We start from the raw sequence: 23137 nt of genomic DNA, 5'->3' as shown, positions 1-23137 counted from the left end.
ACAGCAGGATGCCAAACACACTCCACTGGGCGCTCGGGACGATGTGACGGTCCACAGAGAGGTGGGTTTTCTAAAAGCTGCCCGCCTTTCCTGAATCCTCATTCCTTCATGCACTGGAAAGGCTGGGGGGAGCAGGCGGGTGTGTCACGTGGGGATCTTAGAAGAAGCTGCAGGCTACATGCTTCTTGCTGCCCCCAAAGGGAGCCCGTGGCTGGGGCCTAACTCCCACCCAGGAAGTCAGGGGTGAGAAAGGGCACGAGCCCTGGGTTCCTGGGACCGGACGTGGGCCCCAGGGCTGGGGGTGCGGAGAGCGGGAGGGCCCTCTTGGGGGCAGACGGCAGCAAAAAGACACCGCAAGAACAAGCCACCCAGACTAGAGCTATGTATCTGCCTGCCAGGGATGAAGGAAGCTTCCAGTAGGCACCGGCACAACCTCCAAAGAGTCCACAAAAGGGGTCCACAAGCCAGCCAGCCTCCACACCAGCGGCTTATCCCCCATCCCACGGCCTTCACTGCCCATGTGCACGGGGGTGGGGGGACACGACAGGGAGTCTCGCTCGGTCTGGGGTCTGCCTCGAGCGGGACCCCACTGTGGGGCTGCCACCCTGGGAGACCCTTAGGAGGGCAGAAAGTCCCAGGGCCACGCAGGGGACTTTCATATGGGAAATGGGCAGAGTGTCCTCACTGAATCGGGTTTAAATGATAGGCCCCCAACCCCGCCCAGGAAGTCTAAAAATTTTAGAGTAAAACATCCTGGCTGTTGAACGCGCCAGACCCACAGATGCTTGGACACACCCTGGGCGCTCCAACATCGCCCATCCTCCAGAGGGGTCCACCCCAGGGCCTGGGACCCTGTCCCCTAGAGTCCCCAGAGGGGAGGGGGAAGGCGCCCATCACCACATTCTGGGTGCGGCTAGAGGGCGCTGGTGATGCTGGTGGCCCAGTGAATGCCCGTCCCGCCCACACCTGGAGGGCCAGTTCCCACACGTACCACACCCCTACCCAGGGAAGGCGGGGGCTGCACCCTCTGTCTCAGCGCCCCTCTGCCCCAGGGCCCTCCTCCAGGGCTGCCAGCGGGCCTGTGGCCCTGCCCCCCAGGAAGCAAGTGCTAGCCCTGTCTTGTCCGGCCCCCCCAGGAGTCCACGGGGACAGGGCATGCCCAAGTCTCAGTCCCCTCCCCATCCTGCCAGGCAAACAGTCACAGAGAGAGATCAACTCCAGGCAGGTGAGGGAGCTGCCGTGCAGGTGACACGAGGGTGGCCTGAGCGCTGGCCTTCCGCGGGAAGCCAGCTCAGCGGTCCTGAATGGCACAGGCGCAGTGCTGAGGACAGGACCACGTAGTGGGCACAGATGCTGTGGCCCTGGCCAGGGCTACGGCCCACGGGGCGGGCAGCGAGGGCAGGCCCAAAGCTGGGTTTAACGTGGGCAGGCTTTGAGGGGAGCCAGGCTAGGGCAGCAGGACCCGAGCCCGTCCTGTCCCCTGAGCCCTGGCACGGGAGAGGCAAGGATTTCGGGGCCAGTTGGAAACGTTCATAGGGACCCCCAGTCATCCTGGAGTGGAGGGCTCTGGGGACAGTGACATGGCTGGCGGGGAGCCAGGCTGACGAGGAGATGCCTGTCCACGCCTGCCCACTCTCCCACCGGCCTCCACCTCCCCCGGAGCTGCAAAGAGACCGCCTGGGAAAGCCACCCCCGCACGCTGGCCGTGCCCAGCTCGGTTATGTAACGGGCTCAGCTGATGCAACCGGGAGGGGGCCTCTCTCTCCCGCCTCCTGCTATCTCCCCACGTCCCCTGTCCCCTCAGCAGCGCAGTCCCCAGACTGGGAAGGCCAGCCCAGCACACGGTCACAGACTGACCGGCCAGCAGCACAGACCATGGATGCACAGGAGGCCGCGGGAGGTTCTAGAAGGAAGCCTGGGATCTCCCATGGGCTGCGCCCCACCCTGCCTGGGAAGGAGGTAGGGGCACCTCTAGCCCTAACCCACGCCCAGGACAGGGCTCGGAGGAGAAGTCCTCAGGCCCTCTGCCCTTGGACAGACCCCTCCTCCACTCCCAGAAGACCTCACGGCCCAGGGCCATCTGTCTGGTTAAATCCCTCCTCCAGGGCCCTTCCAGAGCTGGCACACGACCACGGGGACCCCACTCTGCCCACCCCCATCTTCCTCCCCCGCACGGCTTCTGGTGGCCCTGAGGACGCCCAGGGCTGACCTCCTGTGACGCTGCTCCCCGACACCCCCATGATTCCCACTCAGCCCTGCCCCCCTCCTCCCTCTTCTGCAACCAGCCCCGAGCTTCTTCTAAAACCAGACCTGGAGAGTCACAGCCAAGCAATCCTTCCCAGTGCCCATCGGCCCCTCCCGGAGCCCAGCCCTGTGCCTCCTCAGGGTACCCAGCCACCAGTAAGGCGGGAGTCCCCCCGCCCTGGGGGAGGGTCCTGAGGGGAAGCGGCCTCAAGACTCCTTGTCTGCCAGCTCCCTGCGGCCCCCCAGCCCTTCCAGCCAGGTGGCCGTGCCCTCACGCACCAGCCCTGCCCCTCCAGGGCCCGAGGCTCCATCGACCCCCAGAGGGGCTATAATTAGGACCCATTAGCCCTGATCTGTCTCCCAGGTCTGGGGCAGGGCCGGGGGAGACTGCTTCAGAGATGAGACGGGGGACAAGGGGGGGGACGGCAAAGAGAGGCACCTGCACCTCCTGCTGCTTTCCCCCAGCCCCTCACCAGGGGCTGCACACACTCTGGCTTAACCCTGCGGGACCCCCAGGCTGCTCCGCAGGCTGCAGCCCAGGCGGGGGCGTGGACCCTTCTTAGCGAAACACCTTATAGCAGTGGAAGGACCTACCACCTGCACCAAGCTCGAAGCAGGTAGCATACGTTCACTTATATGAATTCATGTACTCCACACAGCAACTCTGGGAGACGGTACTATTATCACCCCCGTGTGCAGACAAGGAAACAGGCTCCGAGGATCTCATCGCTTGCCCGCTTCTGAGTCTCACAGCCGGCAGGTGGTAGAGCCAGGATGGAGCCCCGGCAGGTGGCTCCCACCCCCAGGTGTGGTCCCACGCCTGCCCCTCCCTCCAGGTATAGGACCCTCCCAAAATTCAGACCTTCCCCACGTTTATTTCACAAGCATTTAAACAGCATAGCCCATGTGCCAGGCTCAGGCACGCCCAGGGGACACTGAGGTGACTCAGGCCGGCCCCTGGTCTGAAAGATCACCTGTGGTCCCTCAGGGTGGGAGGGTCAGGGCTAGTCCACCGCAAGTCCCCATGCTCTGCCCACGCCCTGCCCCTGTCCTCTGGGGACAGGGAACTTAGCAAACACAAGGTGATCAGAGCGAAAGAAAAACGTATGACTGTGGAAGGAAGAGGTAGGTCGTCTGATTCGGGGTGGCTGACGGATCTGGGGAGGTGCAGCCAGGAGCCGGATCAAGAGCTCCGTCACCCGAGTCCGGAAAGGTAAGCAAATCTGTCAGCGATGGGGACCCAGCTCGACGTCCACCATCCTTTCTGAAGCCTGTGGAGAGGGTCTCCTTCCATTCCCCCAAGCAGGAAACAAGACCACCTGGTGGCCAGGAGGAGGGACAGGGGAGCTCAGGCTTCGAACCACCACCCCTTCCTGGCAGGGTGGCCCCCAATCCCTTCTCCACTGAGCCCACTTCCTCATTCTTGAAATGGGCCGAATACTGGGAATTCCCTGGCAGTCCAGTGGTCAGGACTCCGTGCTTTCACTGCTGAGGGCGCAGGTTCAATCCCTGGTCGGGCAACTAAGATCCTGCAGGCTGAGCGACGCAGCCAAAATTAAATAAATACATAAAAATGTAAAGATAAATAGGCTGAGGACTGCCTTTCTCACGGGGTGATGAATTAGAAACTGTGAGAGGCAGTTTAAGTGCCTGGCAGTGGCAGGCGGGGCCCAGGGCCTCAGGAGGGCTAGGATGGCCGGGGCTGAAGGAGTGGATGGTGGGGGGAGGGGCAGGCTCTCGTTTGGCCACTGCTGGGCCAGGGGTTCTCAGGGCCACCCTAGGGCTGGCCAAGGAGGGGTCACCAAGACTAAGGTTCCCATCAGTCCTTGGAGTGCCCCCCACACCACAGGTCTCTACTGACATTGCTGGGGGGGGGCAGTACTCCCGCCCAAGAGAGGATTAATAATTCATTTATGACATTTAACAAAACCCAGACACTACCTCACTGGCATCTCATCAAACAAAACGTCAGTCCTGAGCACCACGGGCGGGCGGGCAGGCAGGCAGGTGGGGGCGGAGGACAGGGGAAGTTTTTACCCTAAGGGAGTGGGGCCTGGAAAGAGTGAGGATGGAGGAGGCTGGGGAAAAGGAGGAAAGAGAGGCCAGGAGGGAGGGGACGGGGACAACAGAGGGAAAGAGAGGGACAGACAGACAGACAGACAGAGAGAAGGACTCGGGGAAGACAGCCTGACAGACTTGGAGACAGACAAAGGGATAGACATGGGGAAAGAGTAAGTGAGAATAAGAACAGGAAGGAAATAAGGACAGAGCCAAAGAGACAAGGCAGGAAGTCTCAAAAGTTTCACCTGCAAAACCCCCAGAAAGTCAGACACCGTGTACTGTGTTCAATACTCGCTCAGAGAAGACATGCAAGAAACCCATGCTGGGTGGGTGAGTGGATGGATGGATAGACAAATGGATGATGGATGGATGGACAGAGAGATGAATGGACCAATGGATGGATGGATGGACTGGACGGATAAATGAATGGATGGATGGAGACTGGTTAAGATGGATGGATGGAAGGAAGAAAGGAAAGAAGGGATGGAGGGAGGGAGGAAGGAAGGAAAGGTGGACTGGACAGATAAATAAACGGATGGGTGGATGGATGGATGGAAGGAAGGATGGATGGACAGATAAATAAATGGATGGGTGGATGGATGGAGGATGGGTCAATGGATGGACGGATGGAAGGAAGGATGGATGGAAGGAAGGATGGATGGAAGGAAGGAAGGACTGGACAGATTAAATAAATGGATAGGAGGGTGGGTGGATGGATGGATGGATGGAAGGAAGGATGGATGGACAGATAAATAAATGGATGGGTGGATGGATGGATGATGGGTCAATGGATGGACGGATGGAAGGAAGGATGGATGGAAGGAAGGAAGGACTGGACAGATTAAATAAATGGATAGGTGGGTGGGTGGGTGGATGGATGGATGATGAATGGGTAGGATGGCTGGCCAGTGTATGGTGGGTGTACTGGCTGGTTTTGTGGCTGGATGGGTAGATGTTCTGGTGGGAGGGTGGATACATGGGTGGACGGAGTAACAAGTGGGTGGGTGACTGAATGAATTGCTGAAATGATAAATCACTTTAGAATACGGTGACTACCCCACAGGCCAAGCCACTGGGCAAAGGGTGCTATAACCACTTTCCCTCCCTCCTCTCGGCAAACTATTAAATATGGCCAGGCTCCCCGGGATGCCCCGAACCCACATCTCCCCAACGCGGGGGGAGCTAACTAAGAAGGCACAGACCTTCAGGAATCGTGGCTCTCCCTCCCTCCTGGTCCCTGGGCCCACAGAAGCCTAGATGGGCCTGGGGGACCTGGGCCAGTCCGGTGCCAGAGTGGTCACGCTGTCTGGCCTGGAGAGAAGATGGGCTCAGCAGCTCTAGGAAACCCACCCCTCTGTGTGGGACTGAGGAAGGGCTGGGCCTACAAGGCAGGGAAAAGGCCTGGGATGCTGAGGCCCGCTCCTCCCTCCCTCGCTCCAGCCCCTCTGGCCCAGGCTCCCAGCCCCCCAGCTTACTGGATGAGGGTGCATGTCTCAGAAGCATTTCCTTGGGGAAGGCGGGCCAACTGCTCCCCTTGGACGGTGGTAACTACAAGCCACACTTTACTGGGCACCTATTACGTGCTGGGCACCGTGACCTACTTGTTCCACGTGCACTGCCTCATCAGTCCTCATAATAAGCCCTCTATGAGGTTGCTGACGCCGCAGCCCATTCCACAAGTGGGGACACTGAGGCAGAGGGACTGGGTAGCTTGCCCAAGGTCAGGCCACAAACAAGCAGCAGAGGCAGAGCCACCTGACTCTTGAGCCCTCTCTTGGACTAGCCCTCTGAACGCCCAGGGGAATCTGGCAGCTGGGCACCTCCCCCCACCCCCGCAAGCAGGCTCAACCACCCGCCTCAATGCCAGAGAGCTGCCCGACCAAAGCCCGGGTGGCAACATGAACACTGCTGAGGGGGGTGGTGGACGGGCAGAGTGAAGACAGTAGGCCTGACAAGGACTGAGTCCGCTGCGGCAGACTGAAAACTTAGTGTGACAGCTCCCAGCACACCGGCTCCCCCATCCACAAACGGCCACCTGGGGGACCTGCTGGCCCTACAGCCCTGTGGGCCACGGCCACGAGCTCAGGCTGACGGCTGCAGAGAGGCCGCAGTGGAGGGTAGGGGGCCAGGCGGCCAGCGCTTCAGGAGAGACACGAGGCCTAGGCCGAGGCTGTCATCACGTCCAAAGGCCAGGGTGACCCAGGGACCCCCCAGCCCTCAGACACTGAGACCACAACCCTCTCTCTAGCGCCCACAGTGCTAGGTGCCGGGCACAGTGGGTGGTCGCGGGAGTCACACCCAAGGCGGGAGCCCACGGACACAAGTCAGCTGATGATAATATTCCAGGGAAGCACTGCGAAGAAAATAAAGCATTAAAATGGGCCTGAGAATGACAGGGGTGGGGCTACGCTGGAGCCAGGAGCTGAGACCTAACCGGCAGGAAGGAGGCAGTTGTGAGCCGAGGAAAGCTTGGGTCTGGCGGGGGTCATGGCCAACGTTCAGGGCAGGATGGAGCCTGGGGGGTTCCAGAAGCATCAGGGAGGCCAGAGTGTGAACAAGGAGGTCGGGGTGGAGATGAGGGTGGTATAGAAAAGGGACTTTGCAGTCAGTCCAAGCCGTGGGGGTCCGGGTTTGCTTTGCGTTTTCAAAGGTGACCCTGGCTGCTGAGCGGAGCGTGGTCGGTGAGAACTGGTTAGGAGGCTCTAGAGGGGACCAGCCGGAGGGGACAGTGGTTTGGACCAGGGACACAGAGAGGAGCTGGCAGCTCGGGAAGGCTCAGGACGTGCTCTGGAGGTGGGAGCCCCTGGCCTTGCTGAAGGACAGGCTGCAGTCTCTGCTCTGCGGGACTTTGGAGGCCTTCCTAGAGGCCCTGGGGCCAAGCCCACCCCCCCACGCCCTGCCCTGGAGTGACAGGTGCAAGCAGGAGGGAGGAAAGGTGATGGGCAGGCAACTCGGACCGAGGCCCAAGTGGAGTGAGCTGGGTGCCCGCCAGTCTGGGGACACCTTCCCTGGCCTCCTCGCCTCCCCTCCCCTCCAAGCCCTGACACAACCAGGGAGAGCCAGAACACATGGGAAAGGGGGACAGGGGACCCCATCAGGGGGTTGGTGAAGTCCCAGAAATAAGTCTGTTCACGAACGTTCAGCTGTCCACTGGCCCCATCAGTGCCACAAAGGGCCACGCCCCGAGCACCACTCACTAAGGAAGTCAGTGACCAGCTTTACCAAGGAGCCAGCTTCCTAAGTAGAAAACAGCCATGGGTTTCAGTGCCTGTGCTAGGCCTCTGTGTTCCCTTCCGGGCAATGGGCCTAATTCCCTGGACCCCAGCACGTAACAGTCAACTATTGTCCAAGCAACTCCACCCATGTGTGGCCACCTCATCCCCACTCCCCTCACCCCAGCAGGCTCTTTGCAAACTTGGCTGCACTGTCTGAAAAGCAGGGTGAGGCCCCAGTCACCCTGTTAAAGCAAGCAAACAAGTGAGCAGGGGAGGAGACCCCCCAGTGGGCATAGCCGCCTGGTGGGAAGCCCCTCAGTAGGAGAGGCAGAGCAGAGAGGAGCTGCCGCCCCTGGGTCCTCCCCTTCTCACCTCCTGCACACAGGAGTTAAGGTGCCAATCTGTGGAATATGCTCCCCCCTGGGGCCAGACAGCCCACTCCAGGGCCAGGGAGGGCTCCGGCACCGCCCACAAGTCCCCCAGGAGCCCAGGAGGGGCCATGACTCGGTGCGGGAAGCTGCGATGTGACAGAGTCCCCCAGAAGGGAAGGAGGAAGGCTGCTTGACAGGGTGAGGCCCTGCCCAGCTGTGCCAGGAGGGGAAACGTCCCAAACAAACGGTGAGCAGTTGAGTAAAGAATGATCCAGCAAGGCTACCCCTTACGCACAAGCCCTCTTTCTGCTGAATTCTGGAGAGGGGTGGCAAGGGCAGGGGCGGTGGCCCTGCGAGTCAGGCCCGGAGCCAAAGCAGGGTGGGCTGGGAACGCCACTAGCCGGGCGACCGCGGGCTGGAGGCGCCGGCCGGCGCTAGGGCGCGCCAGGAAGACGCCGGCGGCCCGGGCAAAGTGCTTGGGAGCGGCAGTCACGGCTCCCGGCGGCCGGGTAAGGGGAGCGGGAGTCCGAGCCCGCGCGCCTCACCCCGGAGCTTTCGTGGGCCCGGAGGAAAGCCGCCCCAGCCAGGGCGCTCGCCCTCTCCTCTAGCACGTCCCGTCCTCCGCCCGCTCCGGGCCCCACCCAGCCCACCCTGGGGCCGAGACCGGCCGGGTCCGGGTATCTGGTCCCTCCTGCCCCCGCCCGTCCCCGCGAGGCCAGGGGTGCGCGGCGCGGGGCGAGAGTGCCGAGTGCGCGGCACCAGCAGCCGAGCGAGATACCCGCCCCCTTCAAGGGCACGCGGGCTGACCCCCGCGGCGCCGCGCCCCCTCCCCGCTTCGGGCGCCCGGCGCAGGCCCCCGGCGGTCCTCCGCCCGCGCCGCGGCCAGGGTGGCCCCTATCGTACCCGCCCTTGGCGGCCCGCGCGCCGCTCCCCGCCACTCGCCCAGCCCCGCGCCCTTGGCCGCGCGGCGCCAGCAAGGCGGGAACGCAGCCCGGCGCCCCTTCCCGCGCGCCGCCAGCGCCGCCCGCGAGGTCCGGCCCCGGGGCCCCGCCGGTCGCCTCGTCCCCCGCCGCCCGCCCCGGGCGCAGCCGGCTCCCCACTCACCTGACATCTCGTCCTCGTTCTCCATCTCGTCCGCGAACAGCCGCGGCAGCTCCTCCTCGGTGCCCAGCGGGCCCCGCATGCCCGGCGCGGGGGGGAGGGGAGGTGGGCGCCCCCCCTCCCGCCGGGCGCGGTGCCAGCCTTAACCCGTGCGCTGCCGGACGGGCGCGCGCGGCGGGCGAGGCGGCCTCGGCGAGAAGATGGCGGCCGCCTGCCCCCCCACCCCCCCAAACCTCCACTCCCCCGTCTCGACCCCCTTCCTCTCGGCCGCCTTCGCCCCGCTCCCCGCAAAGCCCGGGCTGCTCCGCCCACCGCGCCCCGCAGCCTGAGTCCCGCAGCCGGCCGAGGTGGTGGCGGCAGCGCCGGCGGCAGGCAGCAAGAAGGGGGGGGCGGGGGGGGGGGCGGCACACACGCCCGGATTGTGACGTCCAGTCTGGTTGCTGTGGCAACCCCATCCCATCGTTCCGGCAGCGCGACTAGTTAACAGCAGAGAACAAGTTGGGGGGACTAGTCCTGAGACTCTGGGTGCGGGGTGGGGACAGGGTGCTCCGGCAGGGGGAGCCGTCGAGGCGACCACGCGCCCGGGGACCCGACGGCCGAGCTGGGAGCTGGGACTCGGTTGGGCCGGGCCCGGTGGGAGGCGGGGAAACGCCGGCCCGCGCACCCCCAGCAGGGCCCAATGCCGCTGCCGCCCCCGCCCGGGAAGGGTCCCCAAGGGCGCGGAGGCGGGGTCCCCGGGGCAGCGGGCAGCGAGCTCCAGTACTCCGCTCACACGCGCCGAGACCCTGGTCGCCCCGCACCGGCCGCAACACGCTTCTAATCCCCTTTCCAAAGAGGATTCGAAGAAAAATGTGTTCCGCACTTGGGGAAGGGCCGCTCTGGAGACAGTGGGTCTGATTCCTCCAGAAAAATCTGTACAGGCTGGCTCCTCCCTCACCCCATCGCGCCCCGCTCCCACCGCACACGTGCCCACTTCCAAAACGCGCCTCCAGGCGGGGTCCGCTTTAAACACATCCGGACCCCCGGGGGTGATGCGGGCTCTGCGTTCTTTGTGCCCAAAACTCCGCGCGGAGCGGGAAGGAACCGCGCCGCCAGCCCTCGGTTGTTAAAGGTGAAGATGGAGGCCGAAGCCCACGGGAGCAAGACTAGAATTTTAAACACGCGCCACCAGCCTCGGCTGCAGCAAGTCTTAAAGCTACTCTACGAACGCAAAAGTTTCAGGGGCGGGCTTTCTACCCCTAGAAGAGCCAGGAAAGGGCGGGCGCTCTCACCTCACTGCCTGGGGCCAGACACGTTTGGGGGAAGCCACTGGAGACCCAGTCATGCCAAGGACCCTCAAGATCTACCTGACTTGGGAAGCCCAAAGCAGCCGGGAGGAGGTTTCCTCTCTGACACCCACCCCTCTGGTATTGGCTGAGCACCCGCTCCATCCAGGTGGGCATTCACCTGTTTCACCAGTACCCAACCCACTGGCATCACCAGGAGGGCTCTTCCTTCCTGGGGACTTTGAGGAACCAGGAGAGTTGTGGGTGCTTGGCAAGGGCCCCTAGTGCAAGACCTCTTGGGGAGGTGGCCACAACCCACTCCACAGTGAGTCCAAGCTGTGACCTGAAGGTGATGGATGGCATGGGGGGGGGAAGCTGGGAAAATATGCAGCACGTTTTTCCTCCCCTTCCGACCTAGTGAATTACCAGCAAGCCCCAAACCACAGCTCCTCTGCAGTCACGTTCGGGAGAGAACAGTCCAGCCTCCCAGAAAAAGCGCAGGGCACTGGGAATCCCATCTCCTGGATCCCTTGTAAACCACATTAGGAGAGATGTTGAATCTGCCCCGAGCAGGTGGCCTGCAAGGGCCAAGGGAAGGGCAGCAGGGAAGCTGAGTAAGAAAGCAAGGGATCCTCCTGGCCTGAAGCTGTATTTCACCTCCTGGGCATGTAGCTGAAGGAACCTCAACCACTGAGGCTTTAGCAGGCCTGCATTTTGCCTGGCAAGGCTGCCTTCCTCTTTCCAGACCTCCTGTCTCCCTGAATGTTAACCAGGAAAAGACCCTAAGCGCCACCAAACTGCCCACCCCAGTCCCCAGCCCTGCCCCCAACCCCTCCCACATGGTGGAATGAGTTCAGGACACTTCCACAGGTCCCCTGTCCCACTTCAGAGAAACTGTGACCTACAGCATTTCCCATCACCAGAGAGCCCACCACACACGCACCATTAACCTTGGCTCCAGTTCCCAAGGTGAGGTTAAGTCAGACATCATCCAACGAAGAACAGTTCCAACTGCTTAATTTGGCAAATTAGAGTCGAGATGTTCATCACTCATAATCCTCTCCCCGTCCTTGTTCTTGCGATGGCTGCAGCTAGGTAACAATACTTAATGACCAAAACCAAAGCAAAGCAGAAACTGGAAGGGCAGAAACAAATGGATTTTTGCCTAGCAATCTCTAGTAGTATTTAAAGGAGAGCGTTGATTACTGTTAAACTATTAAATATACATTTTAATAACAATGGACCAAAAATGACTGCTGTTAAAAACAAGCCCCAGGGCTTCCCTGGTGGCGCAGTGGTTGGGAGTCCGCCTGCCGACACAGGGGACACGGGTTCGTGCCCCAGTCGGGGAGGATCCCACATGCCGTGGACCGGCTGGGCCTGTGAGCCATGGCCGCTGAGCCTGCGCGTCTGGAGCCTGCGCTCTGCAATGGGAGAGGCCACAACAGTGAGAGGCCCACGTACCGCAAAAGAAAAAAAATAATCTGCCTGCCAATGCTGGGGACACAGGTTCAAGCCCCGGTCCGGGAAGATCCCACATGCCGTGGAGCAACTAAGCCCGTACGCCACAACGACTGAGCCTGCGCTCTAGAGCCCGCGAGCCACAACTACTGAGCCCGCGTGCCACAACTACTGAAGCCCGCATGCCACAACTACTGAAGCCCGCGCGCCTAGAGGCCGTGCTCTGCAACAATAGAAGCCACCGCAATAAGAAGCCCCCGCACCGCAACGAAGAGTAGCTCCCGTTCGACGCAACTAGAGAAAGCCCGCACGCAGCGACAAAGACCCAACACGGCCAAAAATAAATAAATAAAATCAAAATATTTTAGAACAGACCTATAGATTGTCAAACTTAGGGAAGTCAATCAGTCAGCCAGCCAAATTTCATATATCGCTTATATGTGGAATCTAAAAAAATGGTACAAATGAACTTTACAAAACAGAAATAAAGTCACAGATGTAGAACACAAACTTATGGTTACCAAGAGGGAAGGGGAGGAGATAAATTGGGAGACTGGGATTGACACACCACTACATATAAAATAGATAACTAATAAGAACTTACTGTATAGCACAGGGAACTCTACTCAATACTCTGTAATGACCTATATGGGAAAAGAATCTAAAAAAGTGGATATATGATAGGTATAACTAAATCATTTTGCTGTACAGCAGAAACTAACACAACATTGTAAATAAACTATACTCCAATAAAAATTCATTCAAAAAATCAAAACTATTTTTAAAAATATATTGGCTCTGTCCAAGGTTACCAAGCAGAGGCCTGTCGCCTTGGTACTGCCAAATCTGTAGTTGTCTCTTGTCAGGGACCCACCTCCTAGGAATGTGCCCCCCTCACAGGAAGGGGGGCCCACACAGGGCCCTGCTTACAGCCTTGTGAAGTTTGGGGGTAAGTCAGCAGAAGGGCCAGGCAGCAAGAGGAAGGAGAGCAAGCTTCCAAGCTCCCCTGAGCATGTCAGTGATGGACCAGGGGACCATTATCACCATACTGGGGTCCTGCTCACCTTCCAAGAAACCAAGAGACCCCTAAAAAGGCTGAGGCCTAAATACCCCAAAACATTCTGTAATTTTGACCAATTGTCTTAAAATATATTTGATGTGATCCAACTCTCCCACTTTCCCCCATCTGTGACACCAACGTTTCCGAACACCTCTGTGCTAGGCACCACTTACCAGCCAGCACTGGTCTATTTCACCACGTGGCTCGTCCCAAAATGCTAGGAGGATGACACTACTCAGAAAAGCACACCTTCACCACGGAAAAAGCCACAGAAAGGGGTAGCGGGGGCTTTTGAAAGGAAAGCAACAAAATTAAACCTCAGATGAGAGATAGTGTTCACCCAGCTAAGGGTGAAGCCGTGCTGGATTTGGAGTCAGCTGAGAGCAAGGCTGCACCCAGTTCCTATTTCACTACCTTTATGCACTTAAATCTCAGCTTGAAACGCTCCAAGACCCAGTCTCTTCCTGTGCCTTGATCAGGCAGGTGAAATGGGTCTGAACTGTGGCTCGGCACAGCTGGGATAATGGGTGCCGTGTAATTCAAGTTCACATCACGTATCCATCAGAAAGTCATGTGTTTGCAAAGTTATTCTCCGGCTCTGGGTCTGAAGAAATTCTACATGGAGAGTTCGGCTATAAGTCAACTCCAGAACCTGAGGCACCGCGGCATAACTAGGGTGAAGAAAGTGGGAATAAAAGACACATGTTCTTCTCAAACGTAATGAAGTCCAAGGTCATTGTTGGTACAGCAATTCATCAGTGAGGACAACCAACCAATTTATTGTTGCTAAACAGATTAACATGCCAATCCTTTAAAAAAAAAAAAAAAGCCTTGTACAATAATAGTAGCCATGCGTTAGCCACTTTAATATAAAATGTGATCAAAAGTCAAAATACAAGAGTTCAAAAGGCATAGAAAAACCAAAAAGTTTCAATTTTATTACAAGTTTTAGATTCTGGGAATAGTTTAAAAAAAAAAAACTTATATGCTAATTTCAGCCCAGGGCTAATTTTTTTACAACCAAACTAAGAATTACTACAAGGGAACATCTATGCAACAAACAAGTAAAATTTGCAAACCCAAGTCACAAACTTGCTAACAAAGTTAATAATCATGGTAATGGACAGCACCAAAGAGCAACTGATGCCTCAGTTAAATTTGAAAGAAACAATGCCTTCTCTAGGGCAGAGAAACATGCAAACAATTCTGCTTCAAGAAATTTGCATAGAAATAGAAAATGCTAGAGCCTTTACCACAAATGAAATTACAAAGCCTCAACATGTTAAATTCAACCCAAGGAGCACCAAATGTTAAATTGGAGCCAAGGTATGACTCAAAACATTTAATTTCCAGCTATGCAACTAGCAAGATCACAAGAATTTCAGGTGTGGAAAGGCACCTAGGCAAGCTCTTGAAAGACATGAATTTGATACAACGTAACCTTAAAACAATGCAGACATTCCTGTAAAATTTAAATTTTAGAGGGCACCATAAGGCATCAGGATCTCTTCTCAAAGTCACTCTTGATATTGTCAGCAACAATCACATCTTTATGATCTCATTAATGACCTTTCACAGATCTCTAGCCTGTACACGTACAGCAGAACCCCCAATATCGTGGGAAGCCCTTTCAGTTTGGCCCTGCTTAACGTGTTTGTAGAATGACTTTTAAGCCCAGCCGTGGCCTAAATGGTGTGAAAGGGACTACTCCCTGGGCATCTCAAGACTTCTCTTCAGCCTGAGCTGTCTCCCAGGCCCCTCTCTTCCACACCTGCCCCCGGGGTAAGACTCCAGAACTCTGGGATTCTGAGCCTGACCCCAGGCAACCTCACCAACACCCACCTTTGGAAGCTCCACTATTCCTCATCTCCAGCTCCCCCTGGTGGGGTTCAAAGTGACAGTTTGGTGCAAGGACTTGTAGAAACAATGCTTATTTACCAATTCGTATTTTGTAGACCTTTCCTTAATTGAACACCTGTGACTTTTACAGTCACTCTCCAGACCCTTTCCAGAGGTGTAGTAGAATATGCGAAGCAAAAGGACATTTTATTTCTACAGGAAGAAAAAGGATTAACATACATAGTAATAACTGTGTCCATCAAGAGTAATTTGTAATCAGAAAATGAAGACAAATGCCCCAGAAGCCTGCATTTTACCGACACTGCCACTTTCCCAAAACAAGAACCTCAGAAACAAGTCACTGGATCTGCTTTCAGTGAATCAGGAGCTCCCACATTTGTATTCCTCAGTCTTTGAGAAAAGTACCAGATGAAACTGACCCACCCCTTTTTGTGTAAAATAGTAACTAACTGAACTCACATCTCCACGCCCTCATCCACCTGTTCAATGACAAACAGTAGTCAGTTCCCTTGAAGGAGACTTACACATTTTGGTATTTCTACCAAAAGAATTGAAATTTTCAAGCAGAAAAAAAGTTTAATTACAAGTAAGTGAGTGGCAGCCCAAGTGAAGCCCTTTTACTATGATTTCCAATTTTCTGTTCAATCCACACTGCAGAGATACAAGGAAAGCCACCATTTTGTTTCCTAAATTTTATTTAAGAATTCATACAAAATACTCCAGATAACTGAGTTTCAATCCTCATCTTCCTCCTCTTCTTCATCTTGATTAATCTGGAAGTAACGTAATTCGTAACTTTCTTTGCTGTTAGCAACTACGCGTAACCAATCACGGAGATTATTCTTCTTCAAATATTTTTTGGTGAGATATTTCAAATACCTGCAGAGAAAGAACACTTCAGAACTGCACCAGACACAAGGCCTTCTTAAATTCTGAAACACTGTAACTTTTATGAAACCCCTGCATTCAAAGTCATAACAATTCAAGGTGTCTTCCCATGGTTCAAAAATGGCAAAGACAGGCAAATATTATAGCCAGCCAATGCTCTAACGAGAATAAACATCAATCACATTTCATCTAACCTGGACATAAAAATGAGAACAGATTAAGATGGGACTGCTGTCCATGAAGCAATAGCCCTCACCTATAAAATGGTTTTTAGCGACCACTAGGGAAAGAGATCAAGGTAGTAATTTGGCAATTAAGCACACAATCTAAGTACCTTTTATTGAGAAACCGCTGGATTTCCAATGAGCTCCAAGTACTTCACCTCACTGACTGAAACCTGCCATTGAGGTTGCTGGGTTACTGGGACCGGGGCTGAGGGCCGTGTCACTCACACTCACTCACACACACACACACACACACACACACACACACACGCTCACTCCTGCTGCGTGACGCTCATCTCCCAATGCCCCCGCCCCGGCAAACGTCCTGACCGCGACTCTGCAGTGAGAGCACTTGGCCTCTCTAGTCCATCCACCCAGCGGCTGCCTTGGCCTGAGCGAGCTCAGCAGCCAACCCTGCACAGCGCTGTCAGCAAACTCTGTTCACCTAAAGGCAGCGACGCCTCTTGTGCTCAAAAGAAGCCTGCAATCCTGTTTCATCTCTCAGCTGTCTGCTTATGAGGCCCTGAGGTTTATCTATTCTGGCATCTTCCCAAAGCCATAAAGAGGAATAGAGCGCCCAGCAAACCCACCGCTGGGCAAATTAACCTTTCCAGACCTCAGATTCGCCCTCTGTAAAACAGGACTCGTGATACTTAGCATCTCTTCAGACTGGTACAAGGACTAAATGAGATGCACAGGCAAACTGTGGCACTTTAGCCAGGACCCAAATATTAACAAACCAACAAACTCAACACCTCCAAGAAATGAACACTGTTCAACTGTCTTACTTACGCCAACAAAGCAATCTTCACAAAGATGTGAAGATCTCAGTTCAATTCTACCCACTTTTCCCTACATAAAAATAAATCAATTTGTTAGTTTCATCTAAAAAGTATTCTTTTTTTTCCTTTTACTATTTCTACTATATTGTATTCAGGTGACGTGGTTAATTCAAAAGTTTAGGTGGTTTGAGTGTTTTCCTAATAGAATGTTGGGGGAAGCTAGGTTAAAAGCGCTTCCCCGAGAGCTCTGCAGAAGCCCAGTGGCGTGGGTGTTAAGCACACCCTGGAGGCCCTCCAGTTGCCCCATCTCTCACTCTATCAAACTGCCTTCTGCACAAATGAAATAACGCAGTCAGGCAGAACAGGAGTAGTTCACTTAGCTTTAAAGTCATCTCTTGACTGTTTCAGTTAAAAATGGAAGCAAAGGGGACTTCCCTGGCGGTCCAGTGGTTAGGACTCGGCGCTTTCACTGCCGAAGGTGCTGGTTCAACCCCTGGCCGGGGAACTAAGATCCCGCGAGCCGCACAGCACGGCCAATAAATATTGATTAATTAATTAAACCCTATTCCTTAAATAAATAAATAAAAATAAAAGCAAAGGCTTAACTATAACCAACTTGTCCTAACACTTCAAACTTCCTACTGTTTGATTCAGTTTGATTAAACGCTCCTAAGAATTATACGCCAGGTTCTGGGCTAGGAGCTAGGTATAAACACGTCCAATTCCGTAGTGACTTGTAACGTGTTTTTAACCTCATTCTCAAAACAAAAGACATAAACATATAGCAGGGCAAGTGAACTGCTGTCTCCAACTTAAAAAAATTGGCCCACAGGAATTAACAGAGTGGCTTCAGTCTAAACTGAGATTTCAGATCCCTCATCTAATTACAGGAGCATTTGGGGCGGGGGGGGGGGGGGGAACCATAAACTTAAAAATGAAAGCTCTTCAACGTCATCTAGAGGCAAAGGAAGCAATATCTTCACTTTTAAGAACACAGTCTAAGCAAGTCCGAGCATCTTTACTGCTTGAAATACTTCAGCCTGTGAAAAACAAAACTGTAAAAATCTACTAAGAGTTGAATACTTTTAACTACCATAACATTCATCCATTCATCCACCACCCCCTACACTGGACACTGCTCCAGAGGTTAACAGAAGTAACCACAGAGCAGATTACTCAAGGTGGAGTAACATCCCTGGCCAAGGTGGGGGTGGGAATCTTAGTGCTAGGATGCAGGCAAGAAACGCTCATCTCTTTCCCATACCTTTTGGAAAAAGGCACCTCGGAAGTTACAGTGATCTTGCTTTTGCTTCTTTCGATTGTTACAACACCTCCTCCGAGATTCCCAGCTTTTCCATTCACTTTGATTCTTTCCTGAAGAAACTGCTCCTGTAGAAATCATCAAATTGACCAGTTCACCCATCTCATTTTCTTTATACTCCTAACTCTAAGCAAATATCGTTCATTAAATGTTCAATCTTAAAAAAAAAGAAAATCTTTGGCCAAAGATCTGAAATCTAGGAACAGCAATTAGAAGATGGTATTCAACTGTTTACATATGTAACTGAAAACATCCTAGCATGAACATACATGACTACTTCCACACATATACTCAATGTGCCTCTACGCCATGCAAGGTTCTGACTCCTGGGTCTCGGGAGAGAGTAGTCAGGAAACCCAGGCCCAAACTTACAAGGTACAGGTAACCAAAGTGACAAGCAACCTCTGGACCTAAGACATATAAAGCATTGTCCTCTGTGTGATAAGAGAAAATAGGTCTTCAATCCAGCAGAAGGAACAAAAACATACAGTGACCAAAACAATTACAGATCTGCTGAGGGGCCACGTGCACCATCACCGAACAGCAGAAGGGACAGTGGCCTAGGAGCCCAGAGATGAACTCTGGGCAAATCCCCGTGGAAGCCTGGGCTGGTCATTCACTTCCATGGGTTGCAGGAGTCTCTGACCAAAAAGGAAGACTCTTTTTTGGTTTTCTTGCTATTGCAATGCTACGAAGTCCCTTCAGCTCCCACTCCTACAGTCCTCTATTTAAAAACTCCAATACACAATATGTTAACTGGCGACAGGTTGGTGGGGGGGGGGGTGATTAGGTCAGAAATCCTGACCTTTGCATTTCAGACTCATAAATGACTCGTGTTTTCTATCCTCAGGAGGCGTCTAGAAGGAAGACAGTCACATACACAGATGAGTACAGAGGGAGGAAGGGAGAAGGGAACATCCCAGACACAAACTGGAAGAAGCCACAAGTTACGAGGGAAAAGAGGCCACGGAGAAAAGCAAGAAGTCATTGGCTGGAGAAGGAACTAAGGGGTCAAGTGAAGGACTTCTTGCAGGACAGGCCAGGACACAAAAGGCATCTACCAGAGGGTAGTGAACTACAGGTTACCCGAATTCCACGCTTTGTAAGTAGTGGCTGTAAGCCAAACCTTTAATTTTTTTATTTGAAAATTATTCTTGTTGTAATGTTTATCTTGCAGTAGTTAACCTTCTGGAGACTAAAGAGAAAATGTCAATTTAGGGTTCTGCACAATATTCCTGAATTCCCCCAAGCTTGGCTATCGGAGAGGAAAACAGTAAAATGCCACAACCAAGTTGCAGAGTCAAAAAGGTGACAATGAGGTTAATTTTTCTAGACTTATGTGAAATAGAGGAATATTGGGGAATGGGGCCAACATGAGGGTAAAAAATCTGTACAGAGCAAGGCCTAAAAAAAACCAAGCTCCAATTACAAATCAGCAAACAGGATATTCTCACAGAAACACTGAAGCTCTGGTGCTTAATAAAAGAGAAAACTCAAGGAGATGCTGCCATCTGTCCAAGGCCCCAGAGCCAAGCATCAGGCCCAGGTCACAGGCACCCCCTTGGCCCTGAGGGTCAGGGCCCACAGCTTACACTTAAAACACACTCAAGTGCAAAGGTTTGCCTGTTTCCTAGTAAATTTTAAGTAAAATCATTTTTGGAAACTGAAGAAGATGACGATGAGGTAGTTCTCTGGCACTGATGTGCTAAAGCGCATCTCCTTTACTCCTCACAACGGCTACACAGGAAAGCAAGGGTGAGAAGCAGAACTAGACAAAGCTCCAGGGTCAAACAGTAGAGCCAGAAGAGCAGAGTAGCCGGGGCCAGCCAGCAAGCACGCTCCAGGAGGTCTTCTCAGCAACAACTCAAAGGGTTCACTACTGCCCAGGGTGACATCAAGGGTGTAACTTACAAAATTGGCCGCATCCATGATTCCATCTTCTACAGGATGGGTACAGTCAAGAGTAAACTTCAGGACCTGCTTCTTTTTTTTGCCCCCCTTCACCACAAGCTTTTTCTAAGAAAAATATACAAATGATAACAAGAGATGAAGGCATAACCAGTCCAAAAAAAAAAAAAAAAAACTCAACAAAAGCAAAACTACTAGAATCGTAAAAGTACACGCAAATACAAAAACCATGAAACTGTGTTCCCCTGCAAAGGCGCCACGAGTGGACGCCGGATCACACTCAAGATGCTGCTCTACAAACCTGGGGTCATGCCCTCTTGAAGGGGAAATCATGCTAGCACTCCTGACCCATGTACACTTTCCAGCCTCGCCAGTTTCTATGAGCATGAAGGTCTGTTAGCTTATGAACTACAATAAAATGAACGTTTCCTCTTATTTGCCCTAAAATTTCCAAAATAAAGTTAAAGGAATACTCATTTGTTTTCTTCCAGGATTAAGACAGAGGCATGCACATGCCTTGCGGACCCAAAACAACTTTAATCTGCAACAAATTCGTGTCCTCACTTTCCAGACTCGGGTCCTGATCCAGTTTAGCCGTTTTCCCTTCCTCCTGTCTCATCTACCTTCTCAGAACAGCGACCAGAACTACACATCCTAGCAGCCCATCTAACCCCAGCTGGGACAAGGATAAAACTAAAACTTAGGTTCTAATTATAACATTAATGGCGACAATTCCTGGCCTTTTGACTGATTTCATCTAGCACTTTCAAAGCACTAGTTTAACTGCAAGGTTCCAGCCTCTTCACTCTCAGAAAAAACCTCCTATGATTCTTCTCCGTCTACAAGTGTAACACCGTTAAGAAAAGCATTTGGACAACCTACTTACCCGCAGGTGCACTTGAAAAAGCCTTTCTGAATCTAAATAGACCTTTCCAAGAATCCGTCTTACCTCTCTTCATGTCTCAAACTCCACCTAAAACCTGTATTAACTGGGTCAATTGTTCAAACATTCAGCTTTCAACAAGTCACTTTTCCCCCCCCAACACGCCTTCCTAGTAACAATCAAAGGGGCTGCTTCAAAAATCTAGCCCCAGAAATATACAATCAGCAAATAAAAGACCTGCCGGCAATGCTCTCCGTACCTCCCACCGTGGTTTTTAAACCAAAAGCACACACACGCCCAGAAGCCTTACAAGCCCACCCAGGCAGAAGAACGGAGAGGAGCCCAAACTGTTCCCAAGGGCGTCCCAGCAGAGGAGGAGGGTAGGAAAACTTCCTCCCAGATCTGCAGCCGGAGTGACGCGAGGGCGCCGCGCGAGGGCCCAGTCCCAGCCTGGCTGAGAGCGAATGGAACCGGGCCCTCACCCGACCCCTAAAGGGGGCTGTAGAGCTGCACCCTGAAGACTGAACTTCCTCCGCACACGCGAAAGGCTCCTCTAACCCGGGCCTCCCTCTGAAAACAGGCCGGCCACGCCACCTTCCGTGGACCTTTCCACTGGTCACCGAGGGCGCCGGGTCCCCTCCTTCCCCGCCTTCCGCCCAGGTAACCAGGCCCAGGCCTCGGCTGCCTCACGCCGGCCGGGCTCCAAGGGCCGCTGACCGACCCAGGCTGCAGTCTCAGGCTCCCAGCTCCCCGCTGGCCGCGCAGGCAAGGGGCCCAAGCCCAAGCCGCGGCCTCCAAGAGTCCCGGGTCTGCCCCTCACGCCTCGGGCCGCGGCCTCCTCCGCCCACAATGTGCGGGGCCCGGCGGCCGCCCCAGCCTGCTCCGGCCGGCCCGCTAGCCCGGCCCCGGCAGGATGCTGCAGAGAGCCGTGCACCGCGAGCCAGGCAGGGGCCGGGCCGGCGAGGCCCACGTGCCTCTCCCCAGAGCCGAGGCCTCACACGGAGCCATACTAACCACTGGCGCCATCGCCGCAGCGGAGGCAGAAAAGGAGTTGGATGAACTACGCAGACGCAAAGAGTCCGCAGCGCGCAGAGCACGCAGGGCTCAGGCCGTACTAATCGCTCTGCCACGCCCCACGGTCGCCACCATCTCGCCCTGTACTGTACGCTCGGGGAGCGATTTCTTTTGCCTGAATGCAAAACCTGTCCTCTCACCCGTCCGGAGGATTGCAGGGGGAGGGAGGCAGGGTGGCCTGTCCCACTGCGACGGATCGGAGCGGGGAGCCATACTAGACTACCCCAAAGAGAAATAAAGGGGTTCGCTCTACTTTTGCAAGTCTTAGAAAGAAAAAAAAAATTAAGGAAATTCAATAAACCATAAATTACCTGCTACTGGGATGGGAGTCGAACTCACTAACTTGGGGAGGTGAGGCCTAATTTGGGGTCCTAATGCCCGAGAGCCCTTGGCTTCTTCCTACCTAAAGCGCCCAGCCTGGAAGCTGGTGCCGGGGGTGGGGGGATGGGGGGGATGTCTCCCTGCGCTAGCCCTCTTTGCTGCAGTCAGGTACACTCTCCACCACCTCAAGTTCAAGCCGCCCACACTCCGATCATCACCTCCTAGCTTTCCAGTTCATCCCTTCTAGCTTCCCAATTCCAAACATTCTTCTGCCGGCGCTCCCCAAACTGGCATATAGACAGGAATCACCTGGGAATCCCTTAGAAATGCAGATTCCAATTCAATGGGTTTCAGTGGCCTGAGATTCTGCATTACTCAAAGCTCCCAGGAGATGCTGGTGCTGCCCGTCCGCGGACCAAAGTTGAATGGCAAAGGTCTTCATGCCCAGACCTACAGTCCATGGACTGGACCACTTTCACCCACGCTCCCCCCGTCGTGTCCTGACCGGTTACAATCACTCACTTGCACACACCCTCCAGTCCCTGTGTGCCCTGTACTCACCTAGCAGAAGCCCAATCCTGGCTCACAGTGGTGGGGGAGGAAACTCCCCATGCTGTCTGGTCTAGGTTTATTTACCCTCAGGCCTACTCTGCCAGATGACCAAGTTCCAAACCCACCCTGCTGTTCTTCCTTTTTTTTTTTTTTAATAAAAGTATTTATTTCATTTATTTATATTTGGCTGCGTTGGGTCTTTGTTGCTGCGCACGGGCTTTCTCTAGTTGCGGCGAGCGGGGGCTACTCTTCGTTGTGGTACACAGGCTTCTCATTGCCGTGGCTTCTCTTGTTGCAGAGCACGGGCTCTAGGCACACGGGCTTCAGTAGTTGTGGCACGCGGGCTCAGTAGTTGTGGTTCGCAGGCTCTGGAGCTCAGGCTCAGTAATTGTGGAACACGGGCTTAGTTGCTCCGCGGCATGTGGGATCTTCCTGGACCAGGGCTCGAACCCGTGTCTCCTGTATTGGCAGGAGGATTCCCCACCACTGCACCACCAGGGAAGCCTCCACCCTGCTGTTCTTGACTGCAAACCACGTTTCTGCTTT

At 54.4% G+C, this 23137-nt stretch overlaps 2 protein-coding genes across 5 annotated transcripts in view; both read right to left on the bottom strand.

Annotated features, from left to right (window-relative positions):
- The window catches only part of CHD5 (chromodomain helicase DNA binding protein 5), a 66115-nt gene extending 56931 nt beyond the window's left edge, over positions 1-9184 (bottom strand). Inside the window, exon 1 of one of the 2 annotated variants that reach the window (XM_033432790.2) lies at positions 8996-9184. In XM_033432790.2, the coding sequence (XP_033288681.2) occupies positions 8996-9074 (79 nt within the window). In that variant the 5' untranslated portion in view covers positions 9075-9184. The remainder of the gene's footprint in view (positions 1-8995) is intronic. The other variant, XM_004272325.4, reaches the window with a different exon arrangement.
- Positions 9185-13622: 4438 nt separating this feature from the next.
- Positions 13623-21688, bottom strand: RPL22 (ribosomal protein L22). 3 transcript variants are annotated; one of them, XM_049711545.1, is made up of 6 exons: positions 21659-21685; positions 19765-19869; positions 18659-18710; positions 17797-17921; positions 16543-16602; positions 13623-15517 (listed from the first exon to the last, which is right to left on the bottom strand). In XM_049711545.1, the coding sequence occupies exons 1-6, from the start codon at positions 21668-21670 to the stop codon at positions 15476-15478; spliced, it is 396 nt and encodes a 131-aa protein (XP_049567502.1). In that variant the 5' UTR covers positions 21671-21685; the 3' UTR covers positions 13623-15475. The 3 variants fall into 3 exon arrangements, with proteins under 3 accessions (XP_049567502.1, XP_049567505.1, XP_004272374.1); XM_049711548.1 differs by lacking the exon at positions 16543-16602; XM_004272326.4 differs by lacking the exons at positions 16543-16602; positions 18659-18710 and having other exon boundaries at positions 21659-21688.
- Positions 21689-23137: the final 1449 nt, after the last annotated feature.

This window comes from Orcinus orca, chromosome 1, assembly GCF_937001465.1.
Source record: "Orcinus orca chromosome 1, mOrcOrc1.1, whole genome shotgun sequence".
NCBI lineage: Eukaryota > Metazoa > Chordata > Mammalia > Artiodactyla > Delphinidae > Orcinus > Orcinus orca.
The sequence above is the reverse complement of the archived record's forward strand: the minus strand, read 5'-3'. Positions and strand labels throughout refer to the sequence as shown.